Raw genomic sequence first — 18,294 nt, 5'->3', positions numbered from 1 at the left:
CTAATGATTTAGCATTCAGAAATAAAGTTGACCAAAACACAAACAAAACTTTTTTGTTCACAGCATACCTTTTGAAAGACATCCTTGTCATCAATGTATTTGAACACCGTGATGAAGCTCGTGAGCCTGTCTTCCACTTCATTCTCTGTCATCCCTTTCGCCGACTTCTTCAGTAAGTTGTCACAGTACTTAGCAAGCTCATGTAGAAATTGATAATAAATCTTACAAAGGGTGCTTCTGTATATATCATGCCTCAAAGGAGGCAAAGTGGTGATACAAGATAAGATCAGTGGACAGAGTTTTTACTGTTTTTTTAAGAGACTGGGTCTTGCTCTGTTGCCCAGGCTGGATTGCAGTGGACAACATCATAGCTCACTGCAGCCTCAAACTCCTAGGCTCAAAGGATCCTCCTGCCTCAGCCTCCCAAGTAGTTGGGACTACAGGCATGCACAACCACACCAGGCTTCTAAAGCTTTATGTAATAATCATAAGTGTAACCTAAATAAAATACACATCGTAAGGTATATATTTTAAAAGAACAAGTCAAATATCCAATTATCACTTATTGACCAATAAAGCAACTGATATGGGTAATATAAATTTTTAAAAGAACACCTGGGTGAGTTTCGAGCGGTTTTATAATTTTTGACATTGAATAAGTACTTTAAAAAAAGTTACAAAAACCTTGTAAGCAAGTTTCCTTCAAAGGTTACCTAAACTTTATCATCAGATTTCCTTTAGATTTCAGATATAACAATCTACATGAAAAGTATTAAAATTATTTCAAAATAGACATACATTAAAATCCGAACTTTGTAAAATGACTATTTTTTAAGAAAAGACACACGGTATGTTGCATTCCTTACATAAATGCCAAACTATGTACAATGTAGATAATTTTCCTTTTGTTTTTCTGAAAAATGCTATAAAAACCAAATTAATTTGATATTCTCAGTTTTCATGTTCTAATACTGACTTTTCATAAGATTACTTTTCAGCAAACACCAAACTTACCAGTTCAGGTGCTTTGCAAACAGACTTAGGTTCTCTGTAATTTACAACCGACGTAAGGGCCTACATAAAAAACAGGCCATAATTAACCACCAGCCATAGGGAAAAAGTACAGCTAGTTCACTACAAGCCATAATCCGTACATCCAAAATTACCCGGCCACATACAACACAGCATTGCCAGTAGTTTGTTAATATTTTCGCACCTAACACAGTGGACTCCTCGTGACTTTATTCTCTAATTACAAAATATCTATACATCCTGTTGCTATTGCAAGATACTCTGTAACTCATTACCAAAATTTGAACAGATAAAATAACACTACTTTAAAAAAAAACTTACAATCTTGTAAGTAACTTTCCTTTAAAGTATACAAAAGTTCACATAAAACATATCTATTCTCTTTTCAAATATTATTCCATATAGCCTAAGTATTATGGCCAAAGAAAAAAATCAGTATTAAAAATTGTAAAATTATGCATGTCTATCCAGAAGATAACAGATTAAAAATTCCCCTCATATAGCATAATCATGGGAAATTCTACAAGCATTCAATTTACTATTCAGTTAATAATTTAAGTTATATTATTTCCATTTTGAATTTCATATTTAATCTCCATGTCTAGGTCAGAAATCTCATACTAGGAGTCTAATCCTGAAACTGCCTAAAGAATGACAGAGCTTTATGTACATATATAGTATATACGTATTTAAAACTTACCTTATCCAACGCACTCATGAAGTGCTGATCACCATTCAAAACAGTGTTGATAAGCTGAACAAATTTACCATGCACTTCCAAAACTGACTCCACAAATAGTGTTGGCATCTAAAAATATGAAATATAAGTACAAAACCACATTTTAAAAGGTTCAAGAATAAACTACTAGGTTTATTAGACTTGAGTAAATTTTTCCTCAAGGAAATTATGTTTTACACATGCACACTTCTCAGAAAGTGGTTTTAAAAATTTAAAACTTTGGTGTTGAAAATAGCTTGTCAGCCGGGCATGGTGGCTCACACCTATAATCCCAGCACTTTGGGAGGCCGAGGCAGAGGGATTGCCTGAGGTCAGGAGTTCGAGACCAGTCTGGCCAACATGGTGAAACCCTGTCTCTACTAAAAATACAAAAAAATTAGCCAGGCGTGGTGGCATGCGCCTGTAATCCCAGCTACTCGGGAAGGTGAGGCAGGGGAATTACTTGAACCAGGGAGGTGGAGGTTGCAGTGAGCAGAGATCGCACCACTGCATTCCAGCTTGGGCGACAGAGCAAGACTCCGTCTCAGAACAAACAAACAAAAAAACAACAAAAAAGAAAGAAAATAGCTTGTCATTCAACACAACAAGCTAATGTCATAGACTGTCTAGTATCTGCCAGAAGAACCCACCAAAAGTATACTTTTCTACCGTGTTGGAATAACTTAAGGATAACAAGACCTGAACTACCAGGTCTATCACTTTCATAGAGGCTTATATAAGCAAAGACTGCCTGCAAAGTCACTGAAGGCTGAGAGAGAGGACAGTTAAAAAGCCAGTAACCCTGAGAACAGAGACCCCTTGAACTCAGCAAGACAATCCCTCACATCTCAGAGAGAAGAAATACCTAATAGTGCAAAAGTGAGTTTTCCCTCTTAATGGAGATAACCATGAAGAAATTACTACCTAAGACTTAACTAAGTCAGCTGGATTTGAGTCTACTACAAATGTATTCACTTATGTTTCCATCTCCCAGCCTTGACACAAAATTCTATGCTTCTATGCCCCATGTCATTGGACATGGAATCTATAAATGTAATAACATAAACTAGTAAGTTTGACGAATAATACAGAGTAATAAATCTGCAAAATACAAACTAATAGTTCTACAAAAATAGAAAACTGTGGTAAAAGGAATTTGAAGAAATTAAAAAATAGAAAACTTACACATTATTGTGGCAGAACATAAAAACTAAAAATTATTACTTGCCAAAGACCAATCTGTCGCTAAGGTAACAGCCTCTAAAAAGTGCTCCTGAACAGTGACGGCTACACACATACACACAGATACTATCTTTTTTTTTTTTTTTTTTCTGGAGACGGAGTCTTGTGCTGTCGCCCAGGCTGGAGTGCAGTGGTGTAATCTCGGCTCACTGTAAGCTCCGCCTCCCGGGTTCACGCCATTCTCCTGCCTCAGCCTCCTGAGTAGCTGGGACTACAGGCGCCTGCCAACATGCCCGGCTAATTTTTTGTATTTTTAGTAGAGATGGGGTTTCACTGTGTTAGCCAGGATGGTCTCGATCTCCTGACCTTGTGATCCGCCTGCCTCGGCCTCCCAAAGTGCTGGGATTACAGGCGTGACAGATACTATCTTACAGATTAAGGGCAAACAGCTCTACTTAAGAAGAGATAGTAACAGTTGAAGTTATGTCTCTCTTGCTCATCAACCGTCACCAGTAATAACAAGATTTGGTGATAGGAAAGACAAACTGTTACAGTCATGTGATTGGTAAAGTACTCAAGGAAGATGAGTATTAGGGACACGAGCGTTATTGTTTTGGGTATTTGGGGCAGCAAGCATATACTTACAGAAGATTATTTGAATCTAAATTTGCTTCCTAGACAACCAAATTCACAGAATATGGAAAGGAGGAAAATTACAAGTTGTCTATATTACCGCTGATTAATACTACTACCATGACAACAAACAATGTTATCAATGCCAATTACACAAAAACACAGTTACTTAGAAATGGCAAGCTTATTTTTCTGTGAAAAGTTAACAACTGTTCAATGGACACCTCCGTATGGCTAAGCAGCAGCCTATCTCATCAATAGCTTTCTAATAATTTGATAATTCCAAAATGAGTCCAACAAGCTCTAGGTTTAAAACATTTGAATAAAGACATTTCTTTTGTTGGCATGGTAAGACTTTTTCTTTCATCTTTCAAAATAGTAAAGTCAAAGGAAAGACTCCACGATGGATCTGATTAGGAGGAAAACACTGCAGTTCCCCACACAACTCACGTTTTCCTGAGTAAGGTTGCTGGTTGCTCGAAGGCCCTCATCATGGATGTGGTTTTGTAGCTCCTGAATCATATGAGGTAAACCAGTGGACACAGCACGGAGTAAGACGTACATATTTGCCATGTCTGAGAGGAAAAAGACATCTGAGGATTAACTCCTGAATATTTTCATTTATTAGGTAATATATGGATCCAAGTGCAGGAATACAATATACGGGTCCAAGTGCAGAGTACCCAGAGAAAAGCCCCCCATGCCCACCTCCCAGCCACCCAAGCCCCTCTCCCCACAGGAAAGGGATGTGGTTATTTACCATCTTCCCAAAGATATTTTGTGCAAATTCAAGTGAATACATATATTCTTCCCTTTGCCCCTTTTAATACAGTGTACTGTATTTTGTATATTATTTGTAGCTTCAGAACACATTTTAACTTAGTAGTCTTTTCCTATCAGTACACAAAGCATTTCTATGTATTTTACAGCTGCACAGTACTCCATTATGTGGATATATTATAATTTCTTAACAACTAATGGAAATTTAGGTGGTTTCCAGTCTCTTGATATTGCAATGTTACAATCAATAATCTTATACATGAGCAAGAATATATGCAATATAAATTCCCAAAAGTGAGGTTACTGTGTCAAAGTTTAATCTTGTAGACAGATCCTTCTAACCACAGCTGCCAACAGCAGAGAGTTCCTTTGCCAACAATGTGTTACCAAACATTTTGATCTCTAACCCTGGGAGGTAAATAATGATCTCTCAGTGTAGTAGGTTTTATTTTAAATGTTTTATTAAAGCATCATACATACAGAGAAAAGTATACAAACCATAAGTGTGTATCTTACTGAATTATTACAAGTGAACACACAACACACCCATGTAATCACACGCAGGATAAGAAATAGGCATTACCTACACCCAGGAGTCCCCTTCATGCCTCCTTCCAATCACACACTCTTGCTCCTCTGCAAAGGTAACCACTGCTGTGACTTCTAAATCACAGATGAGTTTGAACTATATATAAAAATGGGATCACACAATTCTTTCGCATCTGGCTTCTTGTGTTCAACGAAATGTGTATAAGGATATCTATGTTGTTGTACCTGGCTTTAATTTGTTCATTTCCACTCCTCTATAATATTCCATTGTATGAATATAGTGTACTATTCTACAGTTACTGGACATTTGAGCCGTTCCAGTTTACGGAGCTATTACAAATACTAATAATATGAACATTTTTGTAAGTCTTTTTGTACGTATGTCCAGGCACTGGCGGTCAGAAGGTACGGTGGGGTGGTTATACGTTTAGGAGTAGAACTGCTGGATCATAAAATATGCATAATATATCCCACTTAGCGGTCAATGCCAGTTTCCCAAAGTAGTTGCATCAATTTATACTCTCACTTCAGTGTTCGAAAAGCTCCTGCTGCTTCACATTTCTTTTTATGTTTATTGGCCATCTGGGTATCTTCTACTCTGCAGTGTCTGTTTTTTGGCCATTTTATATTTTGGATATAAATCTTTACTATTGCAGCTACATTACCCTATAAGTGTCTTCTGATGATCCAGTGGTTTTCATGGCTTTTTTCTTTTTTTTTTTCTTTTTTTTTGAGACAGGGTCTCACTCTGTCACCCAGGCTGGAGTACTCTGGTAGGATCTCAGCTCACTGCAACCACCACCTTCCAGGCATGAGTGATCCTCCCACCTCAGCCTCCCAAGTAGATGGGACCACAGGTGCACACCACCCCACCTGGCTAATGCTTGTATTTTTTTGCAGAGATGGGATATTGTCATGTTGCCCAGGCTGGTCTTGAACTCCTGAGCTCAAGCAATCTTCCTCCCTCTTAATGGCCTTTTAATAATCCAAACTTTTTCATTTTAATGTAGTTCACTGGATCAATTGTTCCTTTGTGGTTAGGGCTTTTTGTGTCCTATTTAAAATATCTTTCCCTATCTCAAGGTTATGAAGATATTCTCCGATATTATCTTCTAAAAGTGTTATTTTTTTTACCTTGTACATTTAGATAAAAACTCTAGTGAACTGATTTTGTATATGGTATCTGACGTAGTGATCAAATTTCATTTTCTTCCTAAATGGATATCCAATTGACTGAGCAACGTGTGTTGAAAACACCATCTTTTACCTGCTGCTCTGCAGCGCCACCTTGGTCTTACATCAAGTGGCCACATATGCATGGGTTGTTGCTGGGGTCTCTTATTTTATTGGGATATCTGTCTGTCCTTGTACCAATGCCTCATTGTCTTAATTACTATAGGTTTTACAATAAGTCTTGCTGGCCATTAAAGTCTTTCCATCATACTCTTCAAGACAGTGACTTCCGGAATTAAAATAAAATTATTGTGTTTTGACTACATTGTCCTGGGTCTACGAAATCAATGTTGCTTTAAAAAACACGGGGCCGGGTGCGGTGGCTCACGTCTATGATCCCAGCACTTTGGGAGGCGGAGGCGGGCAGATCACGAGCTCAGGAGTTCGAGACCAGCCTGGCCAACATAGTGAAGCCCCATCTTTACTAAAAATACAAAAATTAGCCAGGTGTGGGGGCAGGCGCCTGTAGTCCCAGCTACTTGGGAGTCTGAGGCAGGGGACTCTCTTGAACCCGGGAGGCAGAGGTTACAGTGAGCCAAGATCGCGCCACTGCGCTCCAGCCTGGGTGACAGGGCGGGACTCCATCTCAGGGAGAAAAAACAAAAAAAAACAAAAAACCTGATTAATGGCCAGGCGCGGTGACTCACACCTGTAATCCCAGTACTTTGGAAGGCCGGGGCAAGTGGATCATCTGATGTCAGGAGCTCGAGACCAGGAGGCCAACATGGTGAAACGCTATCTCTACTTAAAAAAACGCTATCTCTACTAAAAATACAAAAATTAGCCGGGTGTGGTGGCAGGCACCTGCAATCCCAGCTACTCGGGAGCCTGAGGCAGAATTGCTTGAACCTGGGAGGCGGGGGTTGCAGTGAGCTGAGACTGTGCCATTGCACTCCAGCCTAGGTGACAGAGCGAGACTCCATCTCAAAAAAATAAATTAATTAAATAAAGCATACATATTTATTATCTTTCCTCCTTATAAAATTAATGCATGTTTTTTGTTTTTTTAAAAAAATCAGAGAGGCTGGGCGCGGTGGCTCAAGCCTGTAATTCCAGCACTTTAGGAGGCTAAGGCAGGCAGATCATGAGGTCAGGAGTTCGAGACCAGCCTGACCAACATGGTGAAACCCTGTCTCTACTAAAAATACAAAAAAATTAGCCAGGTGTGGTGATGCACGCCTGTAATCCCAGCTACTCAGGAGTCTGAGGCAGGAGAATCACTTGAATCCAGGAGGCAGAGGTTGCAGTGAGCCAAGATCGCATCACTGCACTCCAGCCTGGGTGACAGAGTGAGACTCTGTCTCAAAAATAAAATAAAATCAGATATTGCTGATTTTTCATGTTATATAAATGATTACTTTTGTCATATAATATTTGTATTTCCTTTTTATAGTCTTTGTCTTTATTCCTACTGTTTATCAGGAATTCTAAATGTATTAAGGAAATTAGCTCTTGTAATATATAAAAATGTATAAACACAATTTCCCACTTTTTCTTCTGATTTTAGAACACTCTTTGAAAACACTTGCCCAAAATAGTCTTTCAAAATAAAGTATTAATAATCTGTCAAAGTTTATTTAAAATATTTTAAAGACTGTTACTAAAATATGCATTAAACCAACGGTGACTGGAAGATGATATAAAAGGTAGATGTATAATTTAATTTCTACTCACATGTTTGGTAGAAACTTACCATTTTTTTTCTCTTGTCGAATGATATTATGACATTCTGCATGTAAAAACTGTAAGTGGTCTGCTACCATTCGTTGCTGACATTCATGAATCACTTTAGTATATGAACTTGGATGTAGGTATTTTCGACATCGAATTTCTTCATCTTTTAGTCTACCTAGAACCTACAGAAATATATTCTTACAGTCATGAACACAAAGTTTTACTATGAGGAAAAATCTGTAATATCAGCAAGTAACTCGGCCAAATTTTAATGGCTAAATTAAATATGGCAAAGGTAATAAGGGTTACATAAGCAATTTAAACCCACATTCCATAAATCATTTCAAATTTTTATTTAAGCTACTAGCTGTCATCTACATTCCACCAGTCTTATAAGCAAGAACTAAAGTTAAAGAGTCTGCATTTTGTCTTCATTTACCTACACCATCATCCAATTACATGGACAACATAACATGTAACAGGAAAAGTGGGTACAGATGATTAAAAATCAGAACAGGTGATCTCTGTATGAATAACTATCAAATTAAAAAATAAATTATATTGAGATAAAGTAGATGAATCTAATTATTTTACGTTGGTTTCTCTTCTTGTAAATGGAACTGTATGTGCATGATAGTTAACTATCATATTAAAGATTTCATTAAAATTTTTGAAAGTAGGAGCCAGACACGGTGGCTCACACCTGTAATCCCAGCACTTTGGGAGGCCAAGACAGGTGGATCACCTGAGGTCAGGAGTATAAGACCAGCATGGCCAATATGGCGAAACCCTGTCTCTACTAAAAATATAAAAATTAGCTGGGCATGCCTGTAATCCCAGCTCCTCAGGAGGCTGGGGCAGGAGAATCACTTCATCCTGGGAGGCGGGGGTTGCAGTGAACCGAGACTGCGCCACTGCACTCCAGCCTGTGTGACAGAGAGAGATGCTGTCTCAAAAAAATAAAAATAAGGCCAGGTAAGGTGGCTCATGCCTGTAATCCTAGCACTTTGGGAGGCCGAGGCAGGCGGATCACATGAGGTCAGGAGTTTGAGACCAACCTGGTCAACATGGTGAAACCCTGTCTCCACAAAAATACAAAAAATCAGCCAGGCGTGGTGGCAGGTGCCTGTAGTACCCAGCTACTCGGGAGGCTGAGGCAGGAAAACTGCTCAAACCTGGGAGGAGGAGGTTGCAGTGAGCCGACATCACGCCCCTGCACTCTAGCCTAGGCAATAAGAGCGAGGCTCTGTCTCAAAAAATAAATAAATAAAAATAAAATAAAATAAAAAAATAAAAATGTTGAAAGTAAATATACATTTAGTCATAGTCAAGTGTGTCAATCAAGACTTATTAAAGTTTATCCTACGTAAAGTGCTGAGCTACAAATAACACTGTTTAATATTAACAAAAACTAGCTAATAAGGAAAATAACCAAAGAATTTGACTAATTTCTATCTCAAGACAAACCAACAATATATACACAGACAAATGCACAGGCTTGGAAACACTGTAACATGAAGTTGTGTAATTAGAGTTTCTGAAATTAAGTGTGTCCAGGAAACTACATACACCTGGCACTTTGGAGAGTGCTGCTGAGTTGGCCAGGGCACAAGGAGTGAAAATCATTCCTCGAAAGCATATCAGAAATTTTTTTTTTTTTTTGAGACGGAGTCTCACTCTGTCACCCAGGCTGGAGTGCAGTGGCCGGATCTCAGCTCACTGCAAGTTTCACCTCCCGGGTTTATGCCACTCTCCTGCCTCAGCCTCCCGAGTAGCTGGGACTACAGGCGCCCCGCCACCTCGCCCGGCTAGTTTTTTTGTATTTTTTTAGTAGAGATGGGGTTTCACCGTGTTAGCCAGGATGGTCTCGATCTCCTGACCTCGTGATCCGCCCGTCTCGGCCTCCCAAAGTGCTGGGATTACAGGCTTGAGCCACCGCACCCGGCCAGAAATTTTCAATAAAAATGAGGCTCTAGACAGCAGGGTCCCACAGTCCTGTCTTTCTTATTGTGCGACCCTTTGAAGCCAGGAGTTCAGGGCAAAGTCATAGACTCAGGTTGGGCAAGAAGGGGTCTAGAGCAGCGGTCCCTAATCTTTTAGCCACCAGGGACTGGTTTGGTGGAAGGTGTTTTTTCCACAGACGGAGTGGGGGCGGCATTGTTGGGGGCAGGTGGCTTCCAGATGAAGTATTCCACCTCAGATCTTCAGGCATTAGATTCTTCTAAAGAGCGCACAACCTAGACCCCTCGCATGCAGAGTTCACAATAGGGTTCACGCTCCTGTGAGAATCTATGAGAATCTAATGCTGCTGCTGTGACAGGAGGCGGAGCTCAGGCGGTAGGTAATGCTCACACAGTGGCTGCTCACTCCCTGCTGTGTGGCCAGGTTCCTAACAGGCCACAGGTCAGTAGGTCCTCCCCGGTTCCTAACAGGCCACAGGTCAGTACTAGTCCTCAGCCTGGGGGTCGGGGACACCTCGTCTAGAGGACAAAAGTGTTCACCACATATCACATCAGCTAAGAAAGGCACTTCGGTTAACAATAAATCCTTTAAAAGGGCTATTTTTATAACAAATAAAAAGGATTAAGCCTATTAGTCATTCAGAGCATACTACAGTGACTTTAACCTGCTTGCTAAAATTAACTTAATGCAACAGGAATTACAGTGGGTCTGAGAGAGGTGAAAGAGGATGAAAGAAGGAAAAAATAAAACTGATAACTTAGGAGAGAGAGGTGCGTATCAAGAGAAACGTAGACAAAGTTGGACTGCCCCAGTGCAGGGCTTCAAACAGCTGTAAAACCGCTGGGGGAAAGAAAGGCCAAAGCTAGAGGAATGCAGCAAGGGAGGCAGGAAGGCTGTACTGACTCATCTCCCAATTAACTAAATGGAGAACAAAGTCCAGGATTTTGCCCTTGAAGCTAATATGGTCCAACATTATTTCCTGAAATGAGCTTTTCTTTTTCTTTCTTTTTTTGTCAGACAGGATCTCGCTCTGTCGCCCAGGCAGGAGGGCAGTGGTACAATCTTGGCTCACTGCAACTTACGCCCCTCGGGCTCAAGTGATCTTCCCACTTCAGCGTCCCAAGAGCTAGGACCAGATGACCACGCCACTATGCGTGGCTAGTTTTTTAACTTTTTGTAGAGATGGGGTTTTGCCACGTTGCCCAGGCTTGTCTTGAACTCCTGGACTCACGTAATCTGCCTGCCTCAGCCTCCCAAAGTGCTGCGATTACAGGTCTGAGCCACCGTGCCCGGCCTGAAATAAGCTTTTCTAATAACCACTCTTTTCCAAACATAATTTATTCCAATGCCCCTCTCTCCCTTTTAACACCTTGAGATGTAATTTACATATTATATAATCCACCCATTTAAAGTGTGAAATTCAGTGGTTTTGGTATATTACATTATCAGTGCTTTTAAACTGTGGTAAAAACATAGATAATAAAATTTACATTAGCCATTTTTACATGGGCAATTCAGTGGCATTAAATAACTTTCACTGTTGTGCAACTACCCCCATTGTCTGCTTCCAAATATTTTTCATTACCCCATCAGAAACTTTATAACCATTAAGTAACAAATCCCCACATCTTCCTCCCCTGATAACTTCTAATCTACTTTCTGTCCTTTTGAATTTGTCTGTGAGATATTTCCTATAAATTGAACCACAGAATATTTGCTCCTTTGTGTCTGGTTTTTTTCACTTAGCATAACATTTTCATGGTTCATTCATGTTGTATCAAGTATCATAATTTCAATCCTTTTTTAAGACTGTGTGGTATTGTGATATACATGTACATTGGTTTTCTTCTGTGGTTCCTGGTTCGTAACTCCCTTAGCCCTAGTTACAGTCTTTAGTTATAATGTTGAGTGTGTTAGGTCTCAGGAAACAGAATTTCTCTCCTACTCTCCTTTCATCTGCCTCAAGGCAGGACTCTAATCTTGCCCCACCTTTCTGACTGTGGGTCATAAGACCCTCCCCAGAGAAAGCCCCACCCTATAAGCTGGGGGAAAGACTACTGACATCATGAAGCTTCCACAAAAATCGAAGAAGACTCGGTTCCACAGGGACAGAAGCTCCTGCACTTGGGGATGATTTCAGACCTTGCCCTATGTATCTCCTCAAGTGGTTGTTTAATTATATCCTTTAAAATATCCTTCTTAATAAACTAGCAAACACTGAGTGTTTTTCCCTAAGTTCTGTAAGCTGCTCTAGGAAATTAATGGAACCCAAAGAGTATATTGTAGGACCTCAACTTGAAAGCCAGTCAGTCAGTAGTCTGGAGGCCCAGACTTGTGACTGGTGTCTGGGGGTGTGCAGGGCAGTCTTGGAGACTCAGCCCCCAATCTGTGCGATCGGCCACTATCTCAAGCAGATGGTGTTAGAGTTGAACTGGAGGACACCTGGCTGGTGTCTGCTGCTTGGTGTGTGGGAGAAAAGAGCCACAACTTTGTTTACAGAAGCCTTCTGTGCTGATGATCGTTGCTGCGATGTCAGAGCAGAGGAAAAAACATGGTTTGAGAGTTTTTCACTACACGGGATGAATAATATTCCAAAGGACGTACGTATCACATTTTGCTTATCCTTTCAACTTCTGACAGACATCTGGGCTACTGCCAGCACTTGCCAGTGGCATCTTTTTGAGAGCCAGATAGAGCAAAGTGTATGTATCACAGATAATCTGTGTGCGATTCTTAGGGCTGGATCTAGAGATTTCAACAAGAGTCTAAGGTGCAATAAGGGCTAAGAGCTTAGAACCACTGATCTAGTATAACCTGAACTTAATTGATGGGGGGAAAGTTCCAGATAATTTGCTCAGGGGACAGAGCTAATTAGTAACAAAAGCAGGAAGAGAGTCAAACAACTAAGACCTTTAGATCTGGGCTTTGTGGACGACAGAACAGTGTATTGGTAAGCACAGATGCTTTGTAACTTGTGGCCTACAGATGTAGGACGACAGCTCATCCACTTATACTACTTGACCTTTCTAGGCTACATAAACTAACACAAATCATCCAAAATAAAATGCTTGAAATACAACACTGCAGATAAAAAAACATGGCTAGAAATTCTAATATCTCTTATATATGGTGATTTAATTTGTATGACCACTTTTTTTTCTTCTACTACTGAGAAAATATAAATGGAATTTAACATATGATAACCAATATGTACTGGTTTAGTGATCAATTAAAATTTCTTGGCTGGGTGCAATGGCTCACTTCTATAATCCCAGCACTTTGGGAGGCTGAGGCGGGAAGACTGCTTGAGTTGAGGAGTTCTGAGACCAGCCTGGGCAACATAGCGAGACCCCATCTCCATAACAAATTTTAAAAGTTGCTGGGCGTGGTGGTGTGTGCCTGTAGTCCCAGTTACTTGGTAGGCTGAGACAGGAGGACCACTTGAGTCTGGGAGCCATGAGATCAAGCCACTGTACTCCAGTCTGGGCATCAGAGCAAGACCATGTCTCCAAAAAAAAAAGACAAAAAACAAAAAAAACCCACCTCATGTGGGGTTGTCTCGCAGCTTTCCAAGAACTTAACAGACCAAAAGAGTGACTTATCCAAATGTCATTCTAGACATTACTATATTTTCCCTCATATTTTTCCTCTCATGTTAAAGGAAGAAAAAAACCTCAACACAGAGCTTCTACACTTATCCTATTCTCTAAACAAACCACTAAGCATGAAATCCAGTTTATTATTCTGCCAAGAATGTGCATATATATTAATTTCAAGGACAACTAAACCAGGCAGTCAGGATTTATCAAAAAGCATCAGTTATGACGAAAACTGGAAGGGTACTGTTTTCTCAGGAAAATGTTACAACAAGAGCAATGACTTAACGATATTATATAATAACTATAACTCAGAGTTAATGATTAAATAAACAATCTTTTTCCACCAAAAAACCCCCAAAAACTAAGAATGATGTTAAATAAAACCAGGCCAGATACAAAAATAGATAAACGTATTTAATATGTTTTATTTCTTACCTTTTCCATATACTGTGAGCAGTTTGATTCTTGTAATAAATTTGAAGCTTCTTGTTTATAATACTCTCCTGTTTCAGTCAGAAAGGGAGACTCAAAGATTTCCTGATAAAACTGAATAAATCAATTACATCATATTAGAAGAAATTAGAACAAGCAGTTTAAAAAATTAAGAGTCTGATTATTTATATTTTTAAAGGAGGCTGTTTACCTTTAAGGGGAATTTTTTCTTATACTGTTCAACATGAACAAAGGAGTTAATAACCCCATGGATTACTTTCTGGTTTGGGTCTTCTCCACCACGATCACTAAAACAAGGCATAACACAAAACATTCTTCAGAATACAAATTATCTATGGAAACATACCAAAGTATGCCAAAATACGGCTCCTTATTCCATTGGTCTAATCAAAGTGGAAAGAACTATAAAAAGGTACATGCATGAATCTTAACGATTTTTTTCATATTACAGCTGAGATAATATTCATGATAGTTAACGTAGACATTAGATGTCATTTCGAGAAATAAAAGGAAAACTGATTGTAAAGTTCGAGATACTATGCCAGTACTAAGATAACACTTCTTTAATTTTAACAAAGTAGATACAAGCCCATCAATTCAAAACTTTAATACTGGTGGTTAAGAATGCTTGAATTTCACTCACTACAAACTACAATGTCTTAATCATATTAAGACATGTAGGTGAATGTTAGATTTTCTGATTAAAGGAATATGAAATAGAGCCAGGCACCATGGCTCACACCTGTAATCACAACACTTTGGGAGGCCAAGGTGGGAGGATCCCTTGAGTCCTGAGTTTGTGAGCAGTCTGGGCAACACAGCGAGACCTCATTCGGAAAAAAATATTAGCCATGCACGGTGGCACGCACCTGTGGTCCCAGCTACTCTGGAGGCTGAGGTAGGAGGATCCCTTGAGTCCTGAGTTTGAGACTAGCCTGGGCAACATAGAAGAGCCCATACAAAAAAAAAAACAACTCAGCCTTGCACGGTGGCACATGCCTGTGGTCCCAGCTACTCTGGAGGCTGAGGTGGGAGGATCGTTTGAGCCCAGGAGGAGTTAAGGCTACAGTGAGCCATGATTGCACCACCGCACTTCAGCCTGGGTGACAGAGTAAGACCCTGTCTCAAAAATTTTTTTAAAAAGAAAAATAAAATAGAAAAAAAAAACTTTGTTTAAAGCCATAGTAAAATAATCTAGCTCTAAATTGGGATTTTTTTGACTCTAGTACCAATGCTCAAATCAAACCATTATGTTTTATCTCACTACACGCACTCTTCCAACCTACTTTAAAATAATTTCTTCTTTGCATTAATGTCACAAAGAGAGCAACAGAAAACACATTATCATCATTCCCTAGTAAGAGCTTCTTGCTCTTTATATAGGATGTAAGAATTTTCTATCATTTAAGAAAGGCATCAAGGAAAAGGATCCAGGAATCACCTTTATATACTAGAGTCCTTCCCTGCCTCTGAAGCCCTCTAGTCCTCTTTGATTCTTCCTTTAATTATTTTGATATTCTGGGAAACTTTTTTTGGACATGAATTAACATGGCTACAGTAATTCTGTCATTCATAGAGAATCCTGATATCTTGATATTGCTGATTAGTTCATACAATAAGGTCACACATGTGAGCTCATTTCCTTGGCTTGAGTCACATGTGTGACTTTACATAAGCCCACATTCAATCTGGTGTAATACTGATCTGAACTGTTTTCTCATGTTCTGCTTGTGGTGGAAGAACAGATACTCTGGAGGACATACTGGCAAAACTCTAAGTGTACATACTCTATGATCCCAAGCAAACATCTGCATACGTGCACAACAGAAACAAGAGTGGTGTTAGTGGAAAAACTGGAAGGGACCTAATATACGCCACTAGGAGAAGAGTTTAATAAAGTGAGGTAGGCCTCACTAGTTTAAGTCTGAGTTCATTCTAGTAAAGTTTAAAAAGCTAACTGGTCAGCCAGGTGCAGTGGCTCACGCCTGTAATCCCAGGACTTTGGGAGGCCGAGGTGGGCAGATCACCTGAGGTCAGGAGTTGGACACCAGCCTGGCCAACATGGTGAAACCCAGTCTCTACTAAAAATACAAAAATTAGCTGGGCTTGGTGGTGCATGTCTATAATCCCAGCTGCTCAGGAGGCTGAGGCAGGAGAATTGCTTGAACCTAGGAGGAGGAAGTTACAGTGAGCCAAGGTCGTGCCACTGCACTCTAGCCTGGGTGACAGAGCAAGACTCCATCTCAAACAAAACAAAGCAAAAAACCCCAAAAAACTGGGTTATTAAAAAGGAAAGAAATAAACATTTATTTTGCTTTTCCTATATGAACTTACCATTGGGTAACTAAACAGCAGGAGAGAAGCAGCATATCTTGATAAAATTTTCCAGGTAATAAAGAAGAACAAAATGATCGATAGCTCTAACAAGCAGTATTATAATATGCTGACTAAATTGCTAACTTCTTTATTTCCTTTAACAGACATTCCCACCTAGAAAACAATTTTAAATATCCAGAATTCTATTCACTATAAAAGAAAGATGTGACTCACATCAGAAACCCTACCTCAACCTCCATATTTGCTTAATTCTCTATGATAGTTGCTCAATTCTGTGAGTGAATACATTAGATTACAATAAAAAATAATTTGGTTAAAGATTTCTAAATGTCTCCCCCTCCAAGGGTTCTGCACCTATTTCAGTCTAATCTAAAAACACTTGTCTCCCAGAAGAAGGAAAGAAAAAAATAAGAGCAGAATAATGAAAGAGAAAACAACAACATACTTGAGATCATTTAAAATCAAAGTTAGGGCTGCGCACGGTGGCTCACTCCTGTAAACCCAGCACTTTGGGAGGCAGATCATTTGAGGCCAGGAGTTCGAGACCAGCCGGGCCGACCTGGTGAAACCCCATCTCTACTAAAAATACAAAAGTTAGCTGGGCGTGGTGGCGGGCGCCTATAATCCCACTTACTCAGGAGGCTGAAGCAGGAGAATTGCTTGAACCCGGGAGGTGGAGACTGCAGTGAGCTGAGATCACGCCATTGCACTCCACCCCAGGCGACAAGAGTGAAACGCCGTCTCAAAATAAATAAATAAAACAAATATAAAAAATAAAAAATAAAGCCAAAGTTAGTTCTTTAGGGGGAATAAAATCCAACAAAATATATACGCCTCTAATAAAAGTGATCAAAAAAAGAAAATGTGAATACGCAATATTATGAATGAAAGGAAGACATTATTCTGGGTGAAAATGAAAACAATGTCTTCGCCAAATCATCATGATCAAAGTTACCACCAATGAGAAGTCATGTTGACACCATCTATTCCTTGATATAATCTGATAAGAAGGGTACATTACCTTCTGGTATTTTTCCAAAAATCCATAGTCTCAGTCTAATCATAAGAAAACATCACAAAAACCAAAATTGAGGGACATTCTATCAATACCTGACCACTACTCTTTAACATTTTTATGGTCATATATGAAAGGAAAGGTTTCCACAGAATAGAGGCATAATAGCTAAATGTGATTGTGTGATCTGGATTGAACGAGAACATCAGTGCAAAAGCAAATGCAAATAAACTGTAGTTTTAGTTAATAATGATATACCCATTTTCATAAATATACTAACAGTTGTAACATTAGGGGAACCTGGGTATGAATCTAAAATTACTTCAAATAAAGTTTTTAGAAGAGAACACTGTTACACAACTACTTCCCAATGATTTTGCAAAAAAAAAAAAAAAAAATTCACAACTGATTTAAGAGGAAACACAAGTTTGACTAGTCTTAAGATCTGAAATAACAGAGGCATTGTTAAAAATCTTATATAAGCAAATCATCTTACAAAGAAGCCCCAGGCACAGGTGGTTTTTCAGTTTTACTAAACATTTAAGAAGCTGATAATCCCAATTCTATGCAAACTTTTCTACTCAAAAGAAAAAGAGGGAAATACCCAATAGTTCATTCTACAAGGATAAGCTGGATGCCAAACCCAGACAAAGACATTACAAGACAGAAAAATTACAGGCCAGTACCACTCATGGGCATAGATGCAAACTTCCAAATAAAGCATCAGCAAATCAAATTCAACAGTCTATAAAAACTATAATGGACAAGGATCAACCTAGCCTTTATCCTAGTTATACAAGCATAGTTTAATATTAGAAAATCCATAAACAAGCTAGGCACAGTGGCTTATGCCTATAATCCCAGCACTTTGGGAGGCCGAGGGGAGCAGATCACCTGAGGTCAGGAGTTCAAGATCAGCCTGGTAAACATGGCGAAACCACGGCTCTACTAAGAAATACCAAAAATTAGCTGGGCATTGTGGCAGGCGCCTGTAATCCCAGCTACTCGGGAGGCTGAGGCAGGAGAATTGCCTGAACTGGGGAAGCAGAGGTTGCAGTGAGCCAAGATCGTGCCACTGCACTCCAGCCTGGGCGACAGAGCGAGACTCTGCCTCCCCACCTCAAAAA

The 18,294-nt window shown here is 39.5% G+C and overlaps 1 protein-coding gene across 3 annotated transcripts in view; it reads right to left on the bottom strand.

Moving 5' to 3' along the window:
- Positions 1 to 18,294, bottom strand: part of CUL2 (cullin 2) — an 86,126-nt gene that overhangs the window by 21,313 nt on the left and 46,519 nt on the right. For all 3 annotated transcript variants that reach the window (XM_008002789.3, XM_008002790.3, XM_008002791.3), the window contains exons 7-13: positions 14,006 to 14,102; positions 13,798 to 13,908; positions 7,821 to 7,983; positions 4,016 to 4,140; positions 1,733 to 1,840; positions 1,015 to 1,074; positions 69 to 197 (exon numbers count right to left, since the gene is read on the bottom strand). In XM_008002789.3, the coding sequence (XP_008000980.1) occupies positions 69 to 197; positions 1,015 to 1,074; positions 1,733 to 1,840; positions 4,016 to 4,140; positions 7,821 to 7,983; positions 13,798 to 13,908; positions 14,006 to 14,102 (793 nt within the window). The remainder of the gene's footprint in view (positions 1 to 68; positions 198 to 1,014; positions 1,075 to 1,732; positions 1,841 to 4,015; positions 4,141 to 7,820; positions 7,984 to 13,797; positions 13,909 to 14,005; positions 14,103 to 18,294) is intronic.

Source organism: Chlorocebus sabaeus, chromosome 9 (genome assembly GCF_047675955.1).
Source record: "Chlorocebus sabaeus isolate Y175 chromosome 9, mChlSab1.0.hap1, whole genome shotgun sequence".
Lineage (NCBI taxonomy): Eukaryota > Metazoa > Chordata > Mammalia > Primates > Cercopithecidae > Chlorocebus > Chlorocebus sabaeus.
The sequence above is the reverse complement of the archived record's forward strand: the minus strand, read 5'-3'. Positions and strand labels throughout refer to the sequence as shown.